This window comes from Zalophus californianus, chromosome 13, assembly GCF_009762305.2.
Source record: "Zalophus californianus isolate mZalCal1 chromosome 13, mZalCal1.pri.v2, whole genome shotgun sequence".
Classification (NCBI taxonomy): domain Eukaryota; kingdom Metazoa; phylum Chordata; class Mammalia; order Carnivora; family Otariidae; genus Zalophus; species Zalophus californianus.
This window is the reverse complement of record NC_045607.1, coordinates 22,709,383-22,727,900: the sequence shown is the minus strand read 5'-3', so window position 1 is coordinate 22,727,900 and position 18,518 is coordinate 22,709,383. Positions and strand designations below refer to the sequence as shown.

Sequence of the window (18,518 nt, the reverse complement as noted above, 5' to 3'; positions counted from 1 at the left end):
AAATCTAGTGTGTGGCACTGATCTATGCACTAGCCTGATCATATTTGATCATATTCTGCCTTTTTTGAATTGTTTTGTTTTTGTTTTTATCTTTTTTTTCTTTTTTTTTTCTTTTTCTCTTTCTTTTTTCTTTCTTTCCCTTTCTTTTCCCCTGGTTTCAGGTCTTTTCTGGTTTGTATACAGTATATTTCCTGGGGACGTTGAAACCTGTTAGCCTTTTGTTCTCTCATTCATCTATTCTCCTCTGGACAAAATGACAAGACGAAAGAAATCACCTCAGCAAAAAGAACAAGAGGTAGTACCGTCAGCCAGGGACCTACTCAATACGGACATTAGTACGATGTCGGACCTAGAGTTCAGAATCATGACTTTAAAGATACTAGCTGGGCTTGAAAAAAGCGTGGAAGTTATTAGAGAAACCCTTTCTGGAGAAATAAAAGAACTAAAATCTAACCAAATCGAAATCAAAAAGGCTATTGATGAGGTGCAATCAAAAATGGGGGCACTAAATGCTAGGATAAATGAGGCAGAAGAGAGAATCAGCGATATAGAAGACCAAATGATGGAAAATAAAGAGGCTGAGAAAAAGAGAGAGAAACAACTACAGGATCACGAGGGCAGAATTCGAGAGATAAGTGATACGATAAGACGAAACAACATTAGAATAATTGGGATCCCAGAAGAAGAAGAAAGAGAGAGAGGGGCAGAAGGTATATTGGAGCAAATTATAGCAGAGAACTTCCCTAATGTGAGGAAGGAAACAGGCATTAAAATCCAGGAGGCACAGAGAACCCCTCTCAAAATCAATAAAAATAGGTCAACACCCCGACATCTAATAGTAAAACTTACGAGTCTCAGAGACAAAGAGAAAATCCTGAAAGCAGCTCGGGAGAAGAGATATGTAACCTACAATGGTAGAAACATTAGATTGGCAACAGACCTATCCACAGAGACCTGGCAGGCCAGAAAGGACTGGCAAGATATCTTCAGAGCACTAAACGAGAAAAATATGCAGCCAAGAATACTATATCCAGCTAGGCTATCATTGAAAATAGAAGGAGAGATAAAAAGCTTCCAGAACAAACAAAAACTAAAGGAATTTGCAAACACGAAACCAGCTCTCCAAGAAATATTGAGAGGGGTCCTCTAAGCAAAGAGAGAACCTAAAAGCAGCAAAGAGCAGAAACGAACACAGACAACAGACAGTTAACAGTCACCTTACAGGTAATACAATGGCACTAAATTCATACCTTTCAATAGTTACCCTGAATGTAAATGGGCTCAATGCCCCAATCAAAAGACACAGGCTATCAGATTGGATTAAAAAACAAGACCCATCCATATGCTGTCTGCAAGAGACTCATTTTACACCCAAAGACACCCCCAGATTGAAAGTGAGGGGGTGGAAAACCATTTACCATGCTAATGGACACCAAAAGAAAGCTGGGGTGGCAATCCTTATATCAGACAAACTAGATTTTAAAACAAAGACTGTAATAAGAGATGAGGAAGGACACTATATCCTACTTAAAGGGTCTATCCAACAAGAAGATCTAACAATTGTAAATATCTATGCCCCGAACATGGGAGCAGCCAATTATATAAGGCAATTAATAACAAAAGCAAAGAAACACATTGACAACAATACAATAATAGTGGGGGACTTTAACACCCCCCTGACTGAAATGGACAGATCATCTAAGCAAAAGATCAACAAGGAAATAAAGACTTTAAATGACACACTGGACCAAATGGACTTCACAGACATATTCAGAACATTCCATCCCAAAGCAACGGAATACACATTCTTCTCTAGTGCCCATGGAACATTCTCCAGAATTGATCACATCCTAGGTCACAAATCAGGTGTCAATCGGTACCAAAAGATTGGGATTATTCCCTGCATATTTTCAGACCACAATGCTTTGAAACTAGAACTCAACCACAAGAGGAAAGTCGGAAAGAACTCAAATACATGGAGGCTAAAGAGCATCCTACTAAAGAATGAATGGGTCAACCAAGAAATTAAAGAAGAATTAAAAAAATTCATGGAAACCAATGAAAATGAAAACACAACTGTTCAAAATCTTTGGGATACAGCAAAGGCAGTCCTGAGAGGAAAGTATATAGCAATACAAGCCTTTCTCAAGAAACAAGAAAGGTCTCAAATACACAACCTAACCCTACACCTAAAGGAGCTGGAGAAAGAACAGCAAAGAAAGCCTAAACCCAGCAGGAGAAGAGAAATCATAAAGATCAGAGCAGAAATCAATGAACTAGAAACCAAAAGAACAATAGAACAGATCAACGAAACTAGGAGCTGGTTCTTTGAAAGAATTAACAAGATTGATAAACCCCTGGCCAGACTGATCAAAAAGAAAAGAGAAATGACCCAAATCAACAAAATCATGAATGAAAGAGGAGAGATCACAACCAACACCAAAGAAATACAAACAATTATAAGAACATATTATGAGCAACTCTATGCCAGCAAATTAGATAACCTGGAAGAAATGGATGCATTCCTAGAGATGTATCAACTACCAAAATTGAACCAGGAAGAAATAGAAAACCTGAACAGACCTATAACCACTAAGGAAATTGAAGCAGTCATCAAAAATCTCCCAAGAAACAAAAGCCCAGGGCCAGATGGCTTTCCAGGGGAATTCTATCAGACATTTCAAGAAGAATTAATACCTATTCTCCTGAAACTGTTCCAAAAAATAGAAATGGAAGGGAAACTTCCAAACTCATTTTATGAGGCCAGCATTACCTTGATCCCAAAACCAGACAAAGACCCCATCAAAAAAGAGAATTACAGACCAATATCCTTGATGAACATGGATGCAAAAATTCTCACCAAAATACTAGCCAATAGGATCCAACAGTACATTAAAAGGATTATTCACCACGACCAAGTGGGATTTATTCCTGGGCTGCAAGGCTGGTTCAACATCCGCAAATCAATCAACGTGATACAATACATTAACAAAAGAAAGAAGAAGAATCATATGATCCTCTCAATAGATGCAGAAAAAGCATTTGACAAAGTACAACATCCTTTCTTGATCAAAACTCTTCAGAGTATAGGGATAGAGGGTACATACCTCAATATCATAAAAGCCATCTATGAAAAACCTACAGCAAATATCATTCTCAATGGGGAAAGGCTGAGAGCTTTTCCCCTAAGGTCAGGAACACGGCAGGGATGTCCACTCTCACCACTGCTATTCAACATAGTATTAGAAGTCCTAGCCACAGCAATCAGACAACAAAAAGAAATCAAAGGCATCCAAATCGGCAAAGAGGAAGTCAAACTCTCACTCTTTGCAGATGATATGATACTGTATGTGGAAAACCCAAAAGACTCCACCCCAAAACTGCTAGAACTCATACAGGAATTCAGTAAAGTAGCAGGATATAAAATCAATGCACAGAAATCAGTGGCATTCCTATACACCAACAACAAGACAGAAGAGAGACAAATCAAGGAGTCGATCCCATTTACAATTGCACCCAAAACCATTAGATACCTAGGAATAAATCTAACCAAAGAGGCAAAGGATCTGTACTCAGAAAACTATAAAATACTCAGGAAAGAAATTGAAGAAGACACAAAGAAATGGAAAAACGTTCCATGCTCATGGATTGGGAGAATCAACATTGTGAAGATGTCCATGCTACCTAGAGCAATCTACACATTCAATGCAATCCCCATCAAAATACCATCCACTTTTTTCAAAGACATGGAACAAATAATCCTAAAATTTGTATGGAACCAGAAGAGACCCAGAATAGCCAGAGGAATACTGAAAAAGAAAAGCAAAGCTGGCGGCATCACAATTCCGGACTTCCAGCTCTATTACAAAGCTGTCATCATCAAGACAGTATGGTACTGGCACAAAAACAGACACATAGATCAATGGAACAGAATTGAGAGCCCAGAAATGGACCCTCAACTCTATGGTCAACTTATTTTTGACAAAGCAGGAAAGAATGTCCAATGGCAAAAAGACAGTCTCTTCAACAAATGGTGTTGGGAAAATTGGACAGCCACATGCAGAAGAATGAAACTGGACCATTTCCTTACACCACACACAAAAATAGACTCCAAATGGTTGAAAGACCTAAACGTGAGACAGGAGTCCATCCAAATCCTAAAGGAGAACACAGGTAGCAACCTTTTCGACCTTAGCCGCAGCAACTTCTTCCTAGAAACATCGCCAAAGGCACGGGAAGCCAGGGCAAAAATGAACTATTGGGATTTCATCAAGATAAAAAGCTTCTGCACAGCAAAAGAAACAGTCCACAAAACCAAAAGACAACCGACAGAATGGGAGAAAATATTTGCAAATGACATATCAGATAAAGGGCTAGTATCCAAAATCTATAAAGAACTTATCAAACTCAACACCCAAAGAACAAATAATCCAATCAAGAAATGGGCAGAAGACATGAATAGACATTTCTCCAAAGAAGACAACCAAATGGCCAACAGGCACATGAAAAAGTGCTCAACATCGCTTGGCATCAGGGAAATCCAAATCAAAACCTCAATGAGATACCACCTCACACCCGTCAGAATGGCTAAAATTAACAAGTCAGGGAACGACAGATGTTGGCGGGGATGTGGAGAAAGGGGAACCCTCCTACACTGTTGGTGGGAATGCAAGCTGGTGCAACCCCTCTGGAAAACAGTATGGAGGTTCCTCAAACAGTTGAAATTAGAGCTACCGTTCGATCCAGCAATTGCGCTACTGGGTATTTACCCCAAAGATACAAATGTAGGGACCCGAAGGGGTACGTGTACCCCAATGTTTATAGCAGCAATGTCCACCATAGCCAAACTGTGGAAAGAGCCAAGATGCCCATCGACAGATGAATGGATAAAGAAGATGTGGTATATATACACAATGGAATATTATGCAGCCATCAAAAGGAATGAGATCTTGCCATTTGCAACGACGTGGATGGAACTGGAGGGTGTTATGCTGAGTGAAATAAGTCAATCAGAGAAAGACATGTATCACATGACCTCACTGATATGAGGAATTCTTAATCTCAGGAAAGAAACTGAGTGTTACTGGAGTGGTTGGGGGTGGGAGGGATGGGGTGGCTGGGTGATAGATATTGGGGAGGGTATGTGCTACGGTGAGCGCTGTGAATTGTGCAAGACTGTTGAATCACAGATCTGTACTTCTGAAACAAATAATGCAACATATTTTAAGAAAAAAGAAAAAGAAGAAGATAACAGGAGAGGAAGAAAAGGGGAGTATGTCAGAGGGGGAGACGAACCATGAGAGATGATGGACTCTGAAAAACAAACTGAGGGTTCTAGAGGGGAGGGGGGTAGGGGGATGGGTTAGCCTGGTGATGGGTATTGAGGAGGGCACGTTCTGCATGGAGCACTGGGTGTTATGAACAAACAATGAATCATGGAACACTGCACCATAAACTAATGATGTAATATATGGTGATTAACATAACAATAAAAAATTAAAAAAAAAAAAAAAGAATCTTAAAAAAAAAAAAGTCAAACTCATAGAAACTAAGAGTAGACTAGTGGTTGCCAGGGAAACTGTAAGGTGGAGGAAATGAGAGGCTGGTATCGCTTTCAGTTATAAGATGATTAAGTTCTGAGGATCTAATGTATATCATGGTGACTGTACTTATAACACTGCAGAGTACACTTGAAATTTACTAAGGCCATAGATCTTACACACACAAGAAAGGTAACTATGTGAGATGATGAATGTACTATTTAGCTTGATTGTTGGAATCATTTCATAATATATACATATATTGAATCATCAAGAGTTGTATAGTTTAAATATCTTACAAATTTGTCAAATAAACCTCAATAAAGCTGGGGAAAAACCACCATTTTCCACTTAGATTACCAATTATAGAGAGGTATGTTAAAATCTACAGTGGCTATAGATTTGCCAATTTCTCTTAGCAATTCTATACATTTTTCCTTCATGTATATCAGGGCTATATAATTAGATATATAAAGCTACAATATATGATAGTAGGCCAATAAGAAATACATATTAATGAAACACAATGTACAAATTATAAAGCATATTTGTGTGCTCATGGGAGACATCAGTAATCAATCACGGCATGCCAGTCTGCTCCAACCTGACTCCAGAATATTTTCTAGCATTTCACCCTATGCAGTCATCTTAGTTGTTACTCAAAGTAATTCCTTTTGCCTTTCCCTGGCCTACCTTAGTATTGTCATGAAGGATAGAATATTCTAAAAAAGACAGAATTTCAGATAAATGGGATGAATAAAAGATTATTCAAGAAATAGCAGTAGAACAACTGATGCTTTGGGAAAGAATGCCATATTTCTATGGTATAGTAAGAATAATTCTGGATTGATTGAAAAATTCAATATAAAAATAATTAACTCCTAGAAAGTCTAGAAGAGAACATAGGTGTAAATTACCTTTTCTTGGGATCCAGAGAGCTTTTATGACCATAAAAGAGAGGCTGGAGAGAAGTTATAAGAAAAATGTCTGATAGATTAGGTTTTATAAAAATTAAAATCTTGTTTTTCAGTCATAAAAAACAAACTGAACAAATGAGGGAATATTTAGCAGTGTATATAATACTTAAAGTTCTTAATGCACAAATATCTTACAAATTAAAAAAGAAAGAGACAAACATCCTACAGGAAAAATAAACTAGGAACAAACTCATATAATTACAAGAGGAGAAGTATTAATGGCAAATATGTATGTTGCATAAGTTTACATTTCACACTAACAACAAAATAACACGAGATATCTTTTTTACCCATCAAATTACCATGAAGAGTCCAGAAATGAGAATGTCGTGACAGAGAGCGCATACGTGAAAATATCTGGAAGAAAATTTGAAAATACACACCCAGGGCCTCATAAGTATTCACACACTTTGATTCAGTAATTCCATTTCTATAATGATCTGAATTAGATATAATGATCCATAATTAGAGCATCACATGAAACAGAATGGACGAAATGCCGACATTTTATTCCTAATAGTTAAAAATTGGAAATAACTAAAACAGGTGAATGCCTACACAGACAACAGTGTATCTGTACATTAACAATCAAAGTTGTAATAATCAACGATGGTAGAAATTAAAAGAAACCATGTGCTGTGTGCTTCAAATTTTATTTAACATGCATTTTCTGTATATTTAATATGAAAGAATTTGGGATATAAATGTACAAACATGGTAATAATGTTTGTTTTCTAAGTCTGGGCTTGACCCTGAAATGACTGGCTGTTGTTTTTATTCTCGGTATTTGATGATTGTTTTCCTATTACTTTTTTTTTTTTTACAGTGAATGGCTGAAATCAGAAAAAGATTTTTCAGAAGAAAATGTCAGAGAACAGAGAGTGCCTAAAAATCACATCAGTCTATTGCAGTTCTCAAATACTTCCTAATCCAGAGAGATACAATCAACAACTGTCTTATTAGACTATTGCCAAAAAAAAATCTCAAAAATCTAACTTTGCTCATGAAGACAGAAAATGTCTCCCTGAGTACATACTGTAATCACGCAGAAAGGCATGTGTAACTCACAGCTCAAAATCTCTAGGACTGTCCCCTCGTCAGCACAGTTCAGTCCGGCCCCTTGCCCTCGGCTAACCTAAAGCAACCCCTAAGTCTGGTCCACAGGCCACACACCCAGGCTTTGAGAAAGAGCCAGAGAAGCCCTGTTGGTTTGCCTACCCTAATCCTGTGATTACCAGAACATTACAAAAATAAGACTTATCTGTGGATTTGTATTTTTATTAAATTAAGTCTCCTGAGAGCATCATGGTTATGCATAAACCGCATTTATTAATCCTGGCATAGCTCAAAGAGATCACTGCAAAAATAGACTATGAATAAATTGACCACGTCATACTTACTCAGTGTGCAGTGTAATTTTCCTAGTGTTATTTTGTGCCGCTGAGCCGCTGAGCTGCTGAGGGGCTAAATGAAGGCTTCTCTTTCTCTGAGGTGGTATAGTTTTCAAAACTGGAAAATTCCTTTCCACACAGTGTTGACATTAGTACACACTTCCTGAGCCCTTATTTATCTAGCATAGTCACTTTCAGTGTACTGCGCTATTTATAGAAGATGCGAGAAGATGCATCTAGCATCTAGAATTCATTCAAGATGGCTGAATTCAAGAATGTAAAGAGGCATTTTCATAATCTGTGTGTGCAACTAGCAATTACCGCTAGGTAAGGCAAAGGGCAACTTGACTGTATTCATTTTCTGATCTTTCAATCACATGACCAAAACGAGGGCTAGTTTTGGGAAGCAATTTGCAAAGCCATTTTAAATATGGTGTTAACAGTTCAAAAACATTCTGCTTCAGATTTGCAAAATGAGGATTCCATGAATCAAGTTAAGTCAAACTGAAATTTAATAGATGCATAGATCTCCTAAGGATTCGTCACACGAAATATTGTCTGCCATCTTAGCCATTCACTCTGCAAGTTTGAAATATTCCTCCTGTCCAGGTCCCCAGCGACTACCATGTGGCCAGATGAGATGGCCACTTCCCATTCCTGTACTCCCTTCATCCTCTCAGCAGCCTTTGACCAAGTGGACCACTGCCATCTTCTTAAGGAACTTCCTTCTCTTTCCCCCCAAAATGCACAGACCTGGATCTCCTCCAGCTTCTCTGGTAGTTGTTTCTCACTTTCTTCTGCCTTATTTTAACTTGCTCTTCTTCTTCTTCTTCAATACAGCCTCTTAAAGCCGACATTACTAAGCGCTCAATCCTGGGCCCTCACTTTTGCTCCATCTGAACTCGCCCATGACAATCCATGCTGTCTCATGATTAAACAACATCCATGTGTGCAGAAAACTCCCCCATTGATACTCAAGCCCAAACTTCTTTTCTTGGCTGCAGACCTAAATTGGTCCTACTTAACAGACATTTTTATGATTAATCATATGATTAAGAACATTCTCCTCCCTAAACTGGTTTTTAATCTGATCTTTAGCATCTTACTACACAACACCACATCCACCCAGGTCTTCTCTCCAGAATTCTCAACAACATTTCTGTTCCCCCTTCTGCTTTGCTAGGTCCTGTTGTTCTGAAACCTGATAGAGACAGCGATCTTTCTTTTTAGAACTTTTTAGAGACATACCGTCGCCTCTGCTGTGTTCTGGTCATTAGAAGTAGTTATGAAATCCAGACCATGCTCAAACAAAGAGGATTCCACTCTTGGGCGCCATCTTGGAGGCTGCCTGCCCCACTGACAGGGCAGGCTTGGCGAGGGCTGCTCTGACCCTTCTGCAGTGCTCTGAACCCTGCCAAGAGCTTCTCTCCTTACACTGCCACATGGTCTACTGGAAGCAGTTGTCGATGTTTCCTTTGGACTCCAGGGCCTGGCCTAGAGCCTAGCCATGACCTGCTGAACTGAACTGAATTGTGCATCTCTCAGCCAGGGCCAGAATATATAAACAGTGCTGGGACTAAACCGAGAAATGAAGCTCCTAAGATGGGATGTTTCCTTTGGAGGTGATCTCACGGTGCCCTAAAAGCAAATCTAACATATTTGAGGAATCTGTGGTAGGAGTCTGGAACACTCCAGTTATAATGAAGAAGCGGAAAGGAGACAGGCAGTGAGAAAGAAGGATGGATCTGTCATCCTGGTAGGAGCTTACATAATGGTTTTCAGTCTTCTGTGTCTCCTCACAATACCTCAGGAAACTCCAGATGAAGTTTGTGATTAAGGGAAGCAGAAAAGAGGAGGCAACAGAAGGGAACATTGCAGGGAACTCAGGTACCAGTTTTATCATAAAAGGAACCAAGGAAGGACATTTGCTTACCACCCTCAGGTTCCCAAATGACAAAGGCCACAGAAGGGCCAAATCCAATCCAATCCAACCCACTCTTTTCCTGTACACAGAGTATGTCTTGAATTCTTGCTCACCCTTCCCCCCCAATTTAGCTGGGTAAGTAGCACAGATAACTTTTCTTCTCTACCGAAGCATAGACTTCAAGTATGCAGCTCTCCACAACTCCAAGCCTGCCTTCCCTCCAGCATTCAGTGGGCCTCCAAACAATCATTTCCCCAAGCTGCAAAATGCGGTTCTGCATGACATAACCTCCACACGCTACCATAAAGGAAGGGGTGGGGGGTGGGCGGGGAGACCTGAGAGAATAAGCCAAGGAAATCTCTTTAATGCTTCACTCCCCTAGCAAGAGAATCCACTAGCAAGGCCTAAAATTCTTAGGGAGAAAGAAAGATGTGGTTACATTTATTCCCTTTCTTTCTTTTTTTTACGATTTTTATTTATTTATTTGACAGAGAGAGAGCACAAGCAGGGCAGAGCTGCAGAGGGAGAGGGAGAAGCAGGCTCCCCACTGAGCAGGGAGCCCAACATGGGGCTCTATCCCAGGACCCTGAGATCATGACTGGAGCCAAAGGCAGCTGCTTAACCGACGAAGCCACCCAAGCGCCCCATATTCCCTATTTCATCATAAAATAGGTACCAAGGGCTATAATACATTGGGAACTCTGCCAGGCACAGGATTCATAGACATAAAGGACACAAAAATCAGCCTTCAACAGGCTCATCTTCTTGTGGAGTCTTGCGGACTCTTGACAGAGTCAAGAGCAGGTTAAGAATTCTACCATAACAGCCTGCTGTGGGTTAAGAAAGAGGTGAGCACAGAGTGTGAGCTCCCGGTGAGAGAAGAGGACATCCAACTTGGATTGGGGCATCAAATGAAACTTCTCAGGGAAGTAAGAACCAGGTGGAATCTTGAAGGACCGGCCATGATTGGCTAAAGGTAAACAGGGGAGTAACATTCCAGCAGAAGGGAAACCATGCAAAGAAGCAGGGAGATCAGAAAGAGTGTGGTGGTGATTTCAGGGCACTACAGTGACTCCTCCGACAAAAAGTGTGAGGAAGGCAGGATGAGGAAGGGAGAGAAGAGAGGGCAACAGAGGACTGCCACGCCAGGGAGTGTGGAGGTTACCCCAAAGCATCAGGAAGTCATAAAACATCCCAAGCAGGACAATGACGTGGTCAAATTTATATATAGAAGGAGCTGTCTCAGTTAGTGGAGAGATCTGATTGGCAGGGAGACCCACTCCCTGCTGCCATAAAAAGTGAGGTGTGGGGGCAGTTGAGGAAGGGACAATTCAGAAAGAATGTAAACTTGTTGAGACTCAGATAAATACTGGGTTAAGGAAAAAGAAGGGTGTCAGGGATGACTCACAGCTTAGTGGCTTAAGAAGCTGAGGAGAAGATGGTGGTATTCACTGAAACAAGAGATAAAGGAATTCCCAAGGTTTTAGGGAAGATGATGAGTTTAGCATTGGACATACTGATATTATAGGGACTTAGGACCAATTTCCCCAGGTACTAGGATCTTGGATTCATTTAAATTCAGACAGACTCTTCGGTCAGTAGAAATTTAGACTCTAGGTCTTGAGAACCTTGGAAAACAGTTTGAATTTCATCAGCTCTGAAACTATAGTACCTTCCCTAAGCTGTCTCCCACCACTCCCCATAATAACATCCCTCTTTCATATAGGGCTGGGATGGTTGGGAAGTGAACAGTGGAGACCACCATAGCTGTATCAACTTAGCTCTCTTCTCATACTATCTTACCCCCAAGGGCACTTGAACATTGAGAATCAGGTATTACAGGTCAACTTAGAGCCATGTCAACTTGAAAAAGTTCTGAATTTATATACAACTTGTATGTAGCCAGTAATAGCCTGTTAATAGCCAGTCCCTATTCTGAAGTACTTGTTTTCATAGAACTCACCAATAAGAAAAAGCACATATTCTCCAACATTCCCACAGATACCTTCATTTACAGGTACTTGGAACTGGGTCCAAGTATCTGGAGGCATGTTGGTTTCCAGATACATTTTAGCTCAACAAGAGCGGCAGAAAGCCACTATGGAGATACGGCCTGTAAAAATGGCATCTGTCTTAGAGAGCCTTTTGCAGCGATGGGGAGGGAAAGCAAAGTTTGAAGGTTTTCTGTCCTCTCTGATCTCACTGTTAATTCTAGTTGGCTATTAAATGTTTTTCAGATTAATAATATTATATCTCAACTCCTGAGTTTCAGTTACTTGTGAGATAGCCATATAGGTGACTAGCTATGCAGGTGTTTCCAAAAGAGATTTCATTCAGCTACAGGTATAGGGGTCACACATACTTAGATGTGGTTTAATGCTGTAAAACGGTCGAAACCACTCTTAGGAATGTGTACAGCCAAGAAGTGTGCCGAGGACTTAACTTGGGAAAAATCAACATTTAAATTCTGCAGGGGAGGAAATGGGGGGGAGGGGGCTTGAAGGAGACAACAACAAAAAGTAACAAGAAAACCAGGAAGGAACTCTATCAGAAAAAGCCAAGTGAAAAAGAACTTTAAGTAAAAAGAATAGCCAATACTGCCACATGTTGAGGAAAATTCAAGTAAGATACATACTGAGCTATCGATTAGCTTGGCAAGTTGGATTTTTTTAAATTTCATTTTGATAAATTTAAGTTTTGGCAATATGTCTTCCCAGGCAGATTTGAAAACTTTATGTAGTCAACTGGATTCATCTTTATAGGATTTCCACGTTTTGTGTCATATCAAAGGTGTTTTCCATGAGAATATACATATTTACATAAAATTTATAAATTTATTCATTTATTTATATTTTAGATATATTTCCTGCAAGTGAGTGTGTATGTGTGTGTGTATATCATATAACTTGAGAGAAAGGCTTAACTTGGGAGAAACGGAATGTTTTGGAAGGATACCAGGTAGCTTCTGGAATACTTGGGAACACTGGAGAGCCAGGCAGGAACCAAGGCAGTCAGGTGGCAAGTCCCATGGCCAAGATCTCAGCAGAGGAACAGCCTGGTCAGGGTGACACAGCTCTGCTGCTGGACGCTGGGCACAGCGGCTGGCACTACCCTCACCGGACACTGGATACTGCTGAGGCCCTGCCACGACTGCATGCTACTCTTGGCACCACCGCCACCGAACACTTGATGCCACCACCACTGGAATGAATTCTAACTACCTCCTTCTTTGTGTCGCCTGCTCCAAATTCAAAGTCCCAGCAAAGGCGTCTCACTGTCTGAGCTTAGGTCACTCATCCATATCTAGCTATCGGGGTTTACAAGAGCAAGTACTCATTTTTCTTGGCTTCTACAGGCAGAGCTGGGACCTGCCTCCTCCCAAAACTCAACAGGCAAACATAAGAAGAAGTTCAAGGGATGCCTGGGTGGCTCGGTCGTTAAGCATCTGCCTTCGGTTCAGGTCATGATCCCAGAGTCCTGGGATCAAGCCCCACATTGGGCTCCGTGCTCCTCCCTCTCCTGCTCCCCTTGCTTGTGCTCTGTCTGTCAAATAAATAAATAAAATCTTTTTAAAAAGAAGAAAAAGAGGTTCAAATACTGAGTTTAAAAAACAAAACCAAAAATTAAAACTTCACGGTAGAGGATAATGCCTTCCTCACAAAGATGTTTTTGTGATTTGCACCTGATCATAAAATGACATCTGTAGTTGTCATAATTTTTTATATATAAAAACTTTAATCAAAACATGAATTGAACAGTATCATTGTACTTGACCCTTTACATACATTCTCTTTTTTTTCAATGAGCAATAGTCATGCCTCATGGACTAACTGGCTACATGGACTAACTTAGCTAGTACACAAAGCCACACATTCTTTTTTTAAGCCTTTATTTTTTAGAGCAGTTTTAGGTTCACAACAATATTGAGAAGGAGGCACAGAGAGTTCCCATATTCTACCTGCCCCTACACGTGCTCACCTCCCCCATTATCAACATCACTCACCAGGCTATTACATTTTTTGGCAAAGATGAACTTATACTGACCCATCACAACCACCCAAAGTCCATAGCTTACCTTAGGGTCCACTCTTGGTATTATATTCTCTGTGTGTTTGAACAAATGTATAATGACACATATCCATCATTATTAGATCATAGAGAATATTTTCACCGTCCTAAAAATCATCTGTGCTCTCGGCCTGTTCATCCCTTCCCCCCCCCACTGCCCCCAGAAACCACTGATCTTTTTACTGTCTCCATAGTTTTGCCTTTTCTAGAATGCCATATAGTTAGAATTCATAGAGTATGCAGCCTTTCCAGATTTGCTTCTTTCACTTAGTGATATGCATTTAACATTCCTCCATGTCTTTTCATGACATGATAGCTCATTTCTTTTTAGCGCTGAATAACAGTCCGTTATCTGGATGCGCCACAGTTTATTTATCCACTCACCCACTGAAGAACAGCTTGGTTGCTTCTAAGTTTTGGCAATTACAAATAATGCTGCTATAAATATCTGTGTACAGGTTTTTCTGTGAACATGTTTTCAACTCCTTTGGGTAAATACCAAGAAGCATGATTGTTGGATCCTATGGTAGGAGTATGTTTAGTTTTGTAAGATACTGCCAAACTGTCTTCCAAAATGGCTGAATCATTTTGCATTCCCACCAGCGATGGATGAGAGGTCCTACTGCTTCACATCCTCACCCGTGTTACAGATTCTGGTCATTCTAACCGGTGTGTGGTGGATAAATTTTAAAAGTAAAACATCTCTCTGGCAGCAGCATTAAGGGTCTGAACAGCCTACGGCAGTGGCATCCCCAGGAGCCTGGTGGAGGGCTTCTTCCCTCAGTACTATTTAAACTATATATATTAACTTCAGGGTCTTTGAACTGTAGCCATATTGGAGTTTTCCAGTGGGTTTTCAGATGGACAGTGGGGCTGGATGAATCAGGAAGAAGTGCCAAGATCATGGATGTGATCAGCAGGTTAGAGGTCTCAGAGAACAGTTTTGTCCCATAGTATGGAAAATCCAGACAGAGACCCATACTCTTTAAAAGCCCCTGTAACACACTGGAGTACCAAAGATACACTTCAGAGGGGCCAAGGGTGATATGACAGAGAAGCAGTGTAGTCAGTCTTTGGGAGCAAGTAAGAGAAGTGGGTTAAAGTATGATATGCTGACTGAAAAGGTGATTACTGCAGACAAATGGGAGTACTGGCGTGCTCTCTTTCCGGTGTCTGACTCGTGCTCTGGGAAAAGCTGGAACTCTTTAAAGAGACCAGCTGGGATATCCTTCCATTTATCCTCTAGCTCTACTTGCCCCTGCTCTAGGCCTGTGGAGACTGACTTCTGTGAACTCTACCAATGGGCTTCCTTGCCCTCCAGCTTCCTATTGGGCTTGGCCAATGGTGAGAATCTGCCAGAAATCAAAAGCGTTCCCATGAGCTGGCCAAATCCCTTAACCAAAGGTCTCAGTTCCCAATAGGAAGCTCTCTTTCAATACAGTCACCCCTGTCTCTAGGTTCCAATAAGTGGTTTTCTGCCCCTTTGACTCTCAGGCCTCGAGACGGCAAAGAGCACCTGTTGGAGGTTCACGTCTCCACACCAGTTCTCATCGTTCCTCAACATCTTACACCTTTGTACGTCTCCCTTTATTCTACTTGAGTAAGCCATAGATTTCATTTTGGGACCCAGACAACAGCCCAAGATAGAAATTTATAAATTTTATGGGACAAAAATTGACCATTTCAGTAGATAATTTTTCCTTTTGGAAGTTCCCGCTAGCACACAATTAAATACTCCACTGTCTACAGTTCATGCAATTTTTCTTCCACCCATCCCCATCCCCTTGCCCACCTGCCACTAATGAGTTCTCTAGGTCTCCACACTCCAGCAGCCCGACTCCACTCGGTTTTTCAAGTTGGAAATCTGGTATTCATTTTGACTTTATCCTTTCCAAATTTGTCTCCAATCTGCCCTTTCCCCTCCCTCCGCCTCTTGTCCCTCACGTGCAGTAACAGTGGCCTCAGAGCTGGTCTCCATTCTGAGAAATGAACTTAACTGCGCATAAGCAAAACAGCCTCAGGTCATAGGCTGTGTTCCCAAGATGAGCCCCTGAACTGGCTTAAAGCTACCCACATCACTGAATCTCTCCCTTTCCAGTTTCTGCTTCTTTCCTTGTCCATATTCCTACCTTCTTGGTGCTGCCAATATCATCACCTGTTTATTGACTGTGTCTATTCTCAATACATCCACTTTGCTCCCTAGCACCCCATTTCCTTCTCTCTTCTGGAATGCTGCTTCCCTGGACTAATGTATCACTAACAAATACCCTTTCTTCCCCCTACCCTCCAAAATAAACCGAACCATTCAACATCTGTCACTTGTGAAGCTGAGAAGTGCTGGAGAAAAAAAATCACACCAGGGTGTCTGGTATCAGCATAACTTTATAGTGACAACCTCAACTGTGCGCTCTCTTATTTTCCACAATAACTGTCTTAAATCTTCTTCAACCTCACCTTCCACATCACAGAGATGATAGAAGTCATCAGGTGAGGGCTCAGTAAACTCTCTGCCATTCCCTCCTACAAATGTGTCTATTTACCCTTCCTTACCGCCTTCTAGTACAAGATCCTATGCTCAGGACTCCAGCCACTCCTGCCTTTCTGGAGACTTTGAACTATCTATTATCTCTTCTTTTTCTGTGTCTTTAACTTCTTTCTCTCTAGAGGATCTTTCATAGCACACTTTCAAAATAAATAAAGAAGAAGTTCCGGGGGCACCTGGCTGGCTCAGTCAGTAGAGCATGCATGCGACTCTTAATTTAAGGGTTGTGACTTCAGGCCCTATGTTGGGTGCAGAAACTACTAAAAAAAAAGAAAGGAAAAGAAAGAATAAATTCTGTCTTTGTCCAACTTCTCCCTCCAGCTGCTGCTTAAATTTCACTTCCCTTCATGGTCACTCTTCTTGAGAGAATCCGACTCATGTACTGTCTCCATTTCCTCACATCCTGCTCACTCTCCAGTCTGTGCACACCACACTGGTCTTTTTTTTTTTTTTGTAAAATATTTTATATTTAATGAAATAGTACTAAAATTCTTTTATTATTATTATGTCAATCACCATACATTACATCATTAGTTTTTGACGTAGTGTTCCATTTAGTACTAAAATTCTTATCTCATGCCCCACTGCTCCCTGGGACTCCCTTAACCAAGAGCATAAACCACTTCTATGTTGCCAAGTTCAATGGAAACCTTTCAGTTCCTTCTATTGGACCACTCGGCAGCATTCAACATACTCCATGCTTTCCTTCTGGAAATGCTCTCTTCTCTCCCCTTCCCTTTTGTGACACACTACTTTATTAGTATCTATTTTTCTACCTACCTAGCTGCTTTGTGTTCATCTTTTTCTTGCTCTTTTATCTTTCACTGACTTTGAAAGGTTGGAATGTTCCATGGCTCAGCTCTAGGGCTTCCTCTCCTTCCACATGCTCCCCCTCAGCCCATCTGCTTCACTTCTGTAGCTTTCGCGGCAATCTACACTCCCATGGTGTTTCACCACTCTTAGAATGAAGCTCTTACTGAGACAAAGAAGACCCTGAGTGACCTCCCCTATCTGCTTCTGTAGCCTTTGCCCTTACTTCCTGCACTCCCAACAAACTGGCTTTTTCCATTTCCATCACAGCACCATGGTCCTCCTTACCCTGGCCATTTGCACATTTTTCTCCCATTGCTTGTTACAGTCCACCCCCACACCTCCTGAGTTTGGCTGTCTTTTAGTCATCTTACAGAGCTGAGCCTCAGTGGCACTTCCTCAGAGAAGCATTTCTTGCTTCTCGGACTAGGCCAGCCTCATTTTTTTTTTCAGGCTCAGTTTTTACATAATTTTACAGTATAGTGTATCTCTCCAGATTATAATTATTTATGTAATTTTTATTATTCATTCCCTCACCAGACATTAAGCTCCACTGCCTGTTGCTCAATGTCCCACATACAGTAGGTATTCAGTATAATGCATTAATTCACTGAACAAACATCTTCTTTCAAGAGTCCTTTCCAATTTTATAAGATGTAGGCCTCCTGATGCACCTCTAATCACTATCCTAACAATTCATGAGAGATCCCATCCATTTTTAAAAATAAAAACCCACACTATTGACTCCCCAGGAGTTTTCTGGAAAGGGCTGCTGACCAGTGAGGCGGAGAATTAGGTCATTGCCCTTTATGATAATTAGAAGGGGCTTTTTGCCAAGCTTCACCAGATGCATGAGAGCCTGGTGCAGACCACAAGCACTAACGTGGTGATGTGCTGACTCCGGCAGGAATGGGGCTAGTCTCATCAGCTGCTGTGCGGCTGAATGCCAGTGTCTAGTTCAAGACGTGGCTCAGAACAGTGCTACTCGCTCTTTGAGCCTACTTCCTGGGAGTTTTGGCCAGCTTCTGAGATGCAGAAGCAAAGATAGCAGAGGTGGTGAGGAAAACTTCATTGGTGGCTGACTGTACCTTATTAACAGGAAGACAGGCCCTCATCCCCATGTGCTCTCCTCATGCCCTGAAAAAGCCATGAAAGAGTGGCACCTGGTCTCACCCTCTGTGGCTGAACGAGCCTGCCAGTATTAGGAAGAGATTTGCTGGCATTGTAGGAATGGAAGGCCCTCTTGTTTCAGGGTTACAAGAAACT

At 41.1% G+C, this 18,518-nt stretch overlaps 1 protein-coding gene across 1 annotated transcript in view; it reads right to left on the bottom strand.

The window, feature by feature from the left end:
* The window catches only part of LOC113934160 (S-formylglutathione hydrolase-like), a 45,691-nt gene extending 33,808 nt beyond the window's left edge, over window positions 1–11,883 (bottom strand). Inside the window, 2 exon segments of the mRNA XM_035723471.1 lie at window positions 10,651–10,802; window positions 11,796–11,883. Of these exon segments, the coding sequence (XP_035579364.1) occupies window positions 10,651–10,802; window positions 11,796–11,883 (240 nt within the window).
* Window positions 11,884–18,518: the final 6,635 nt, after the last annotated feature.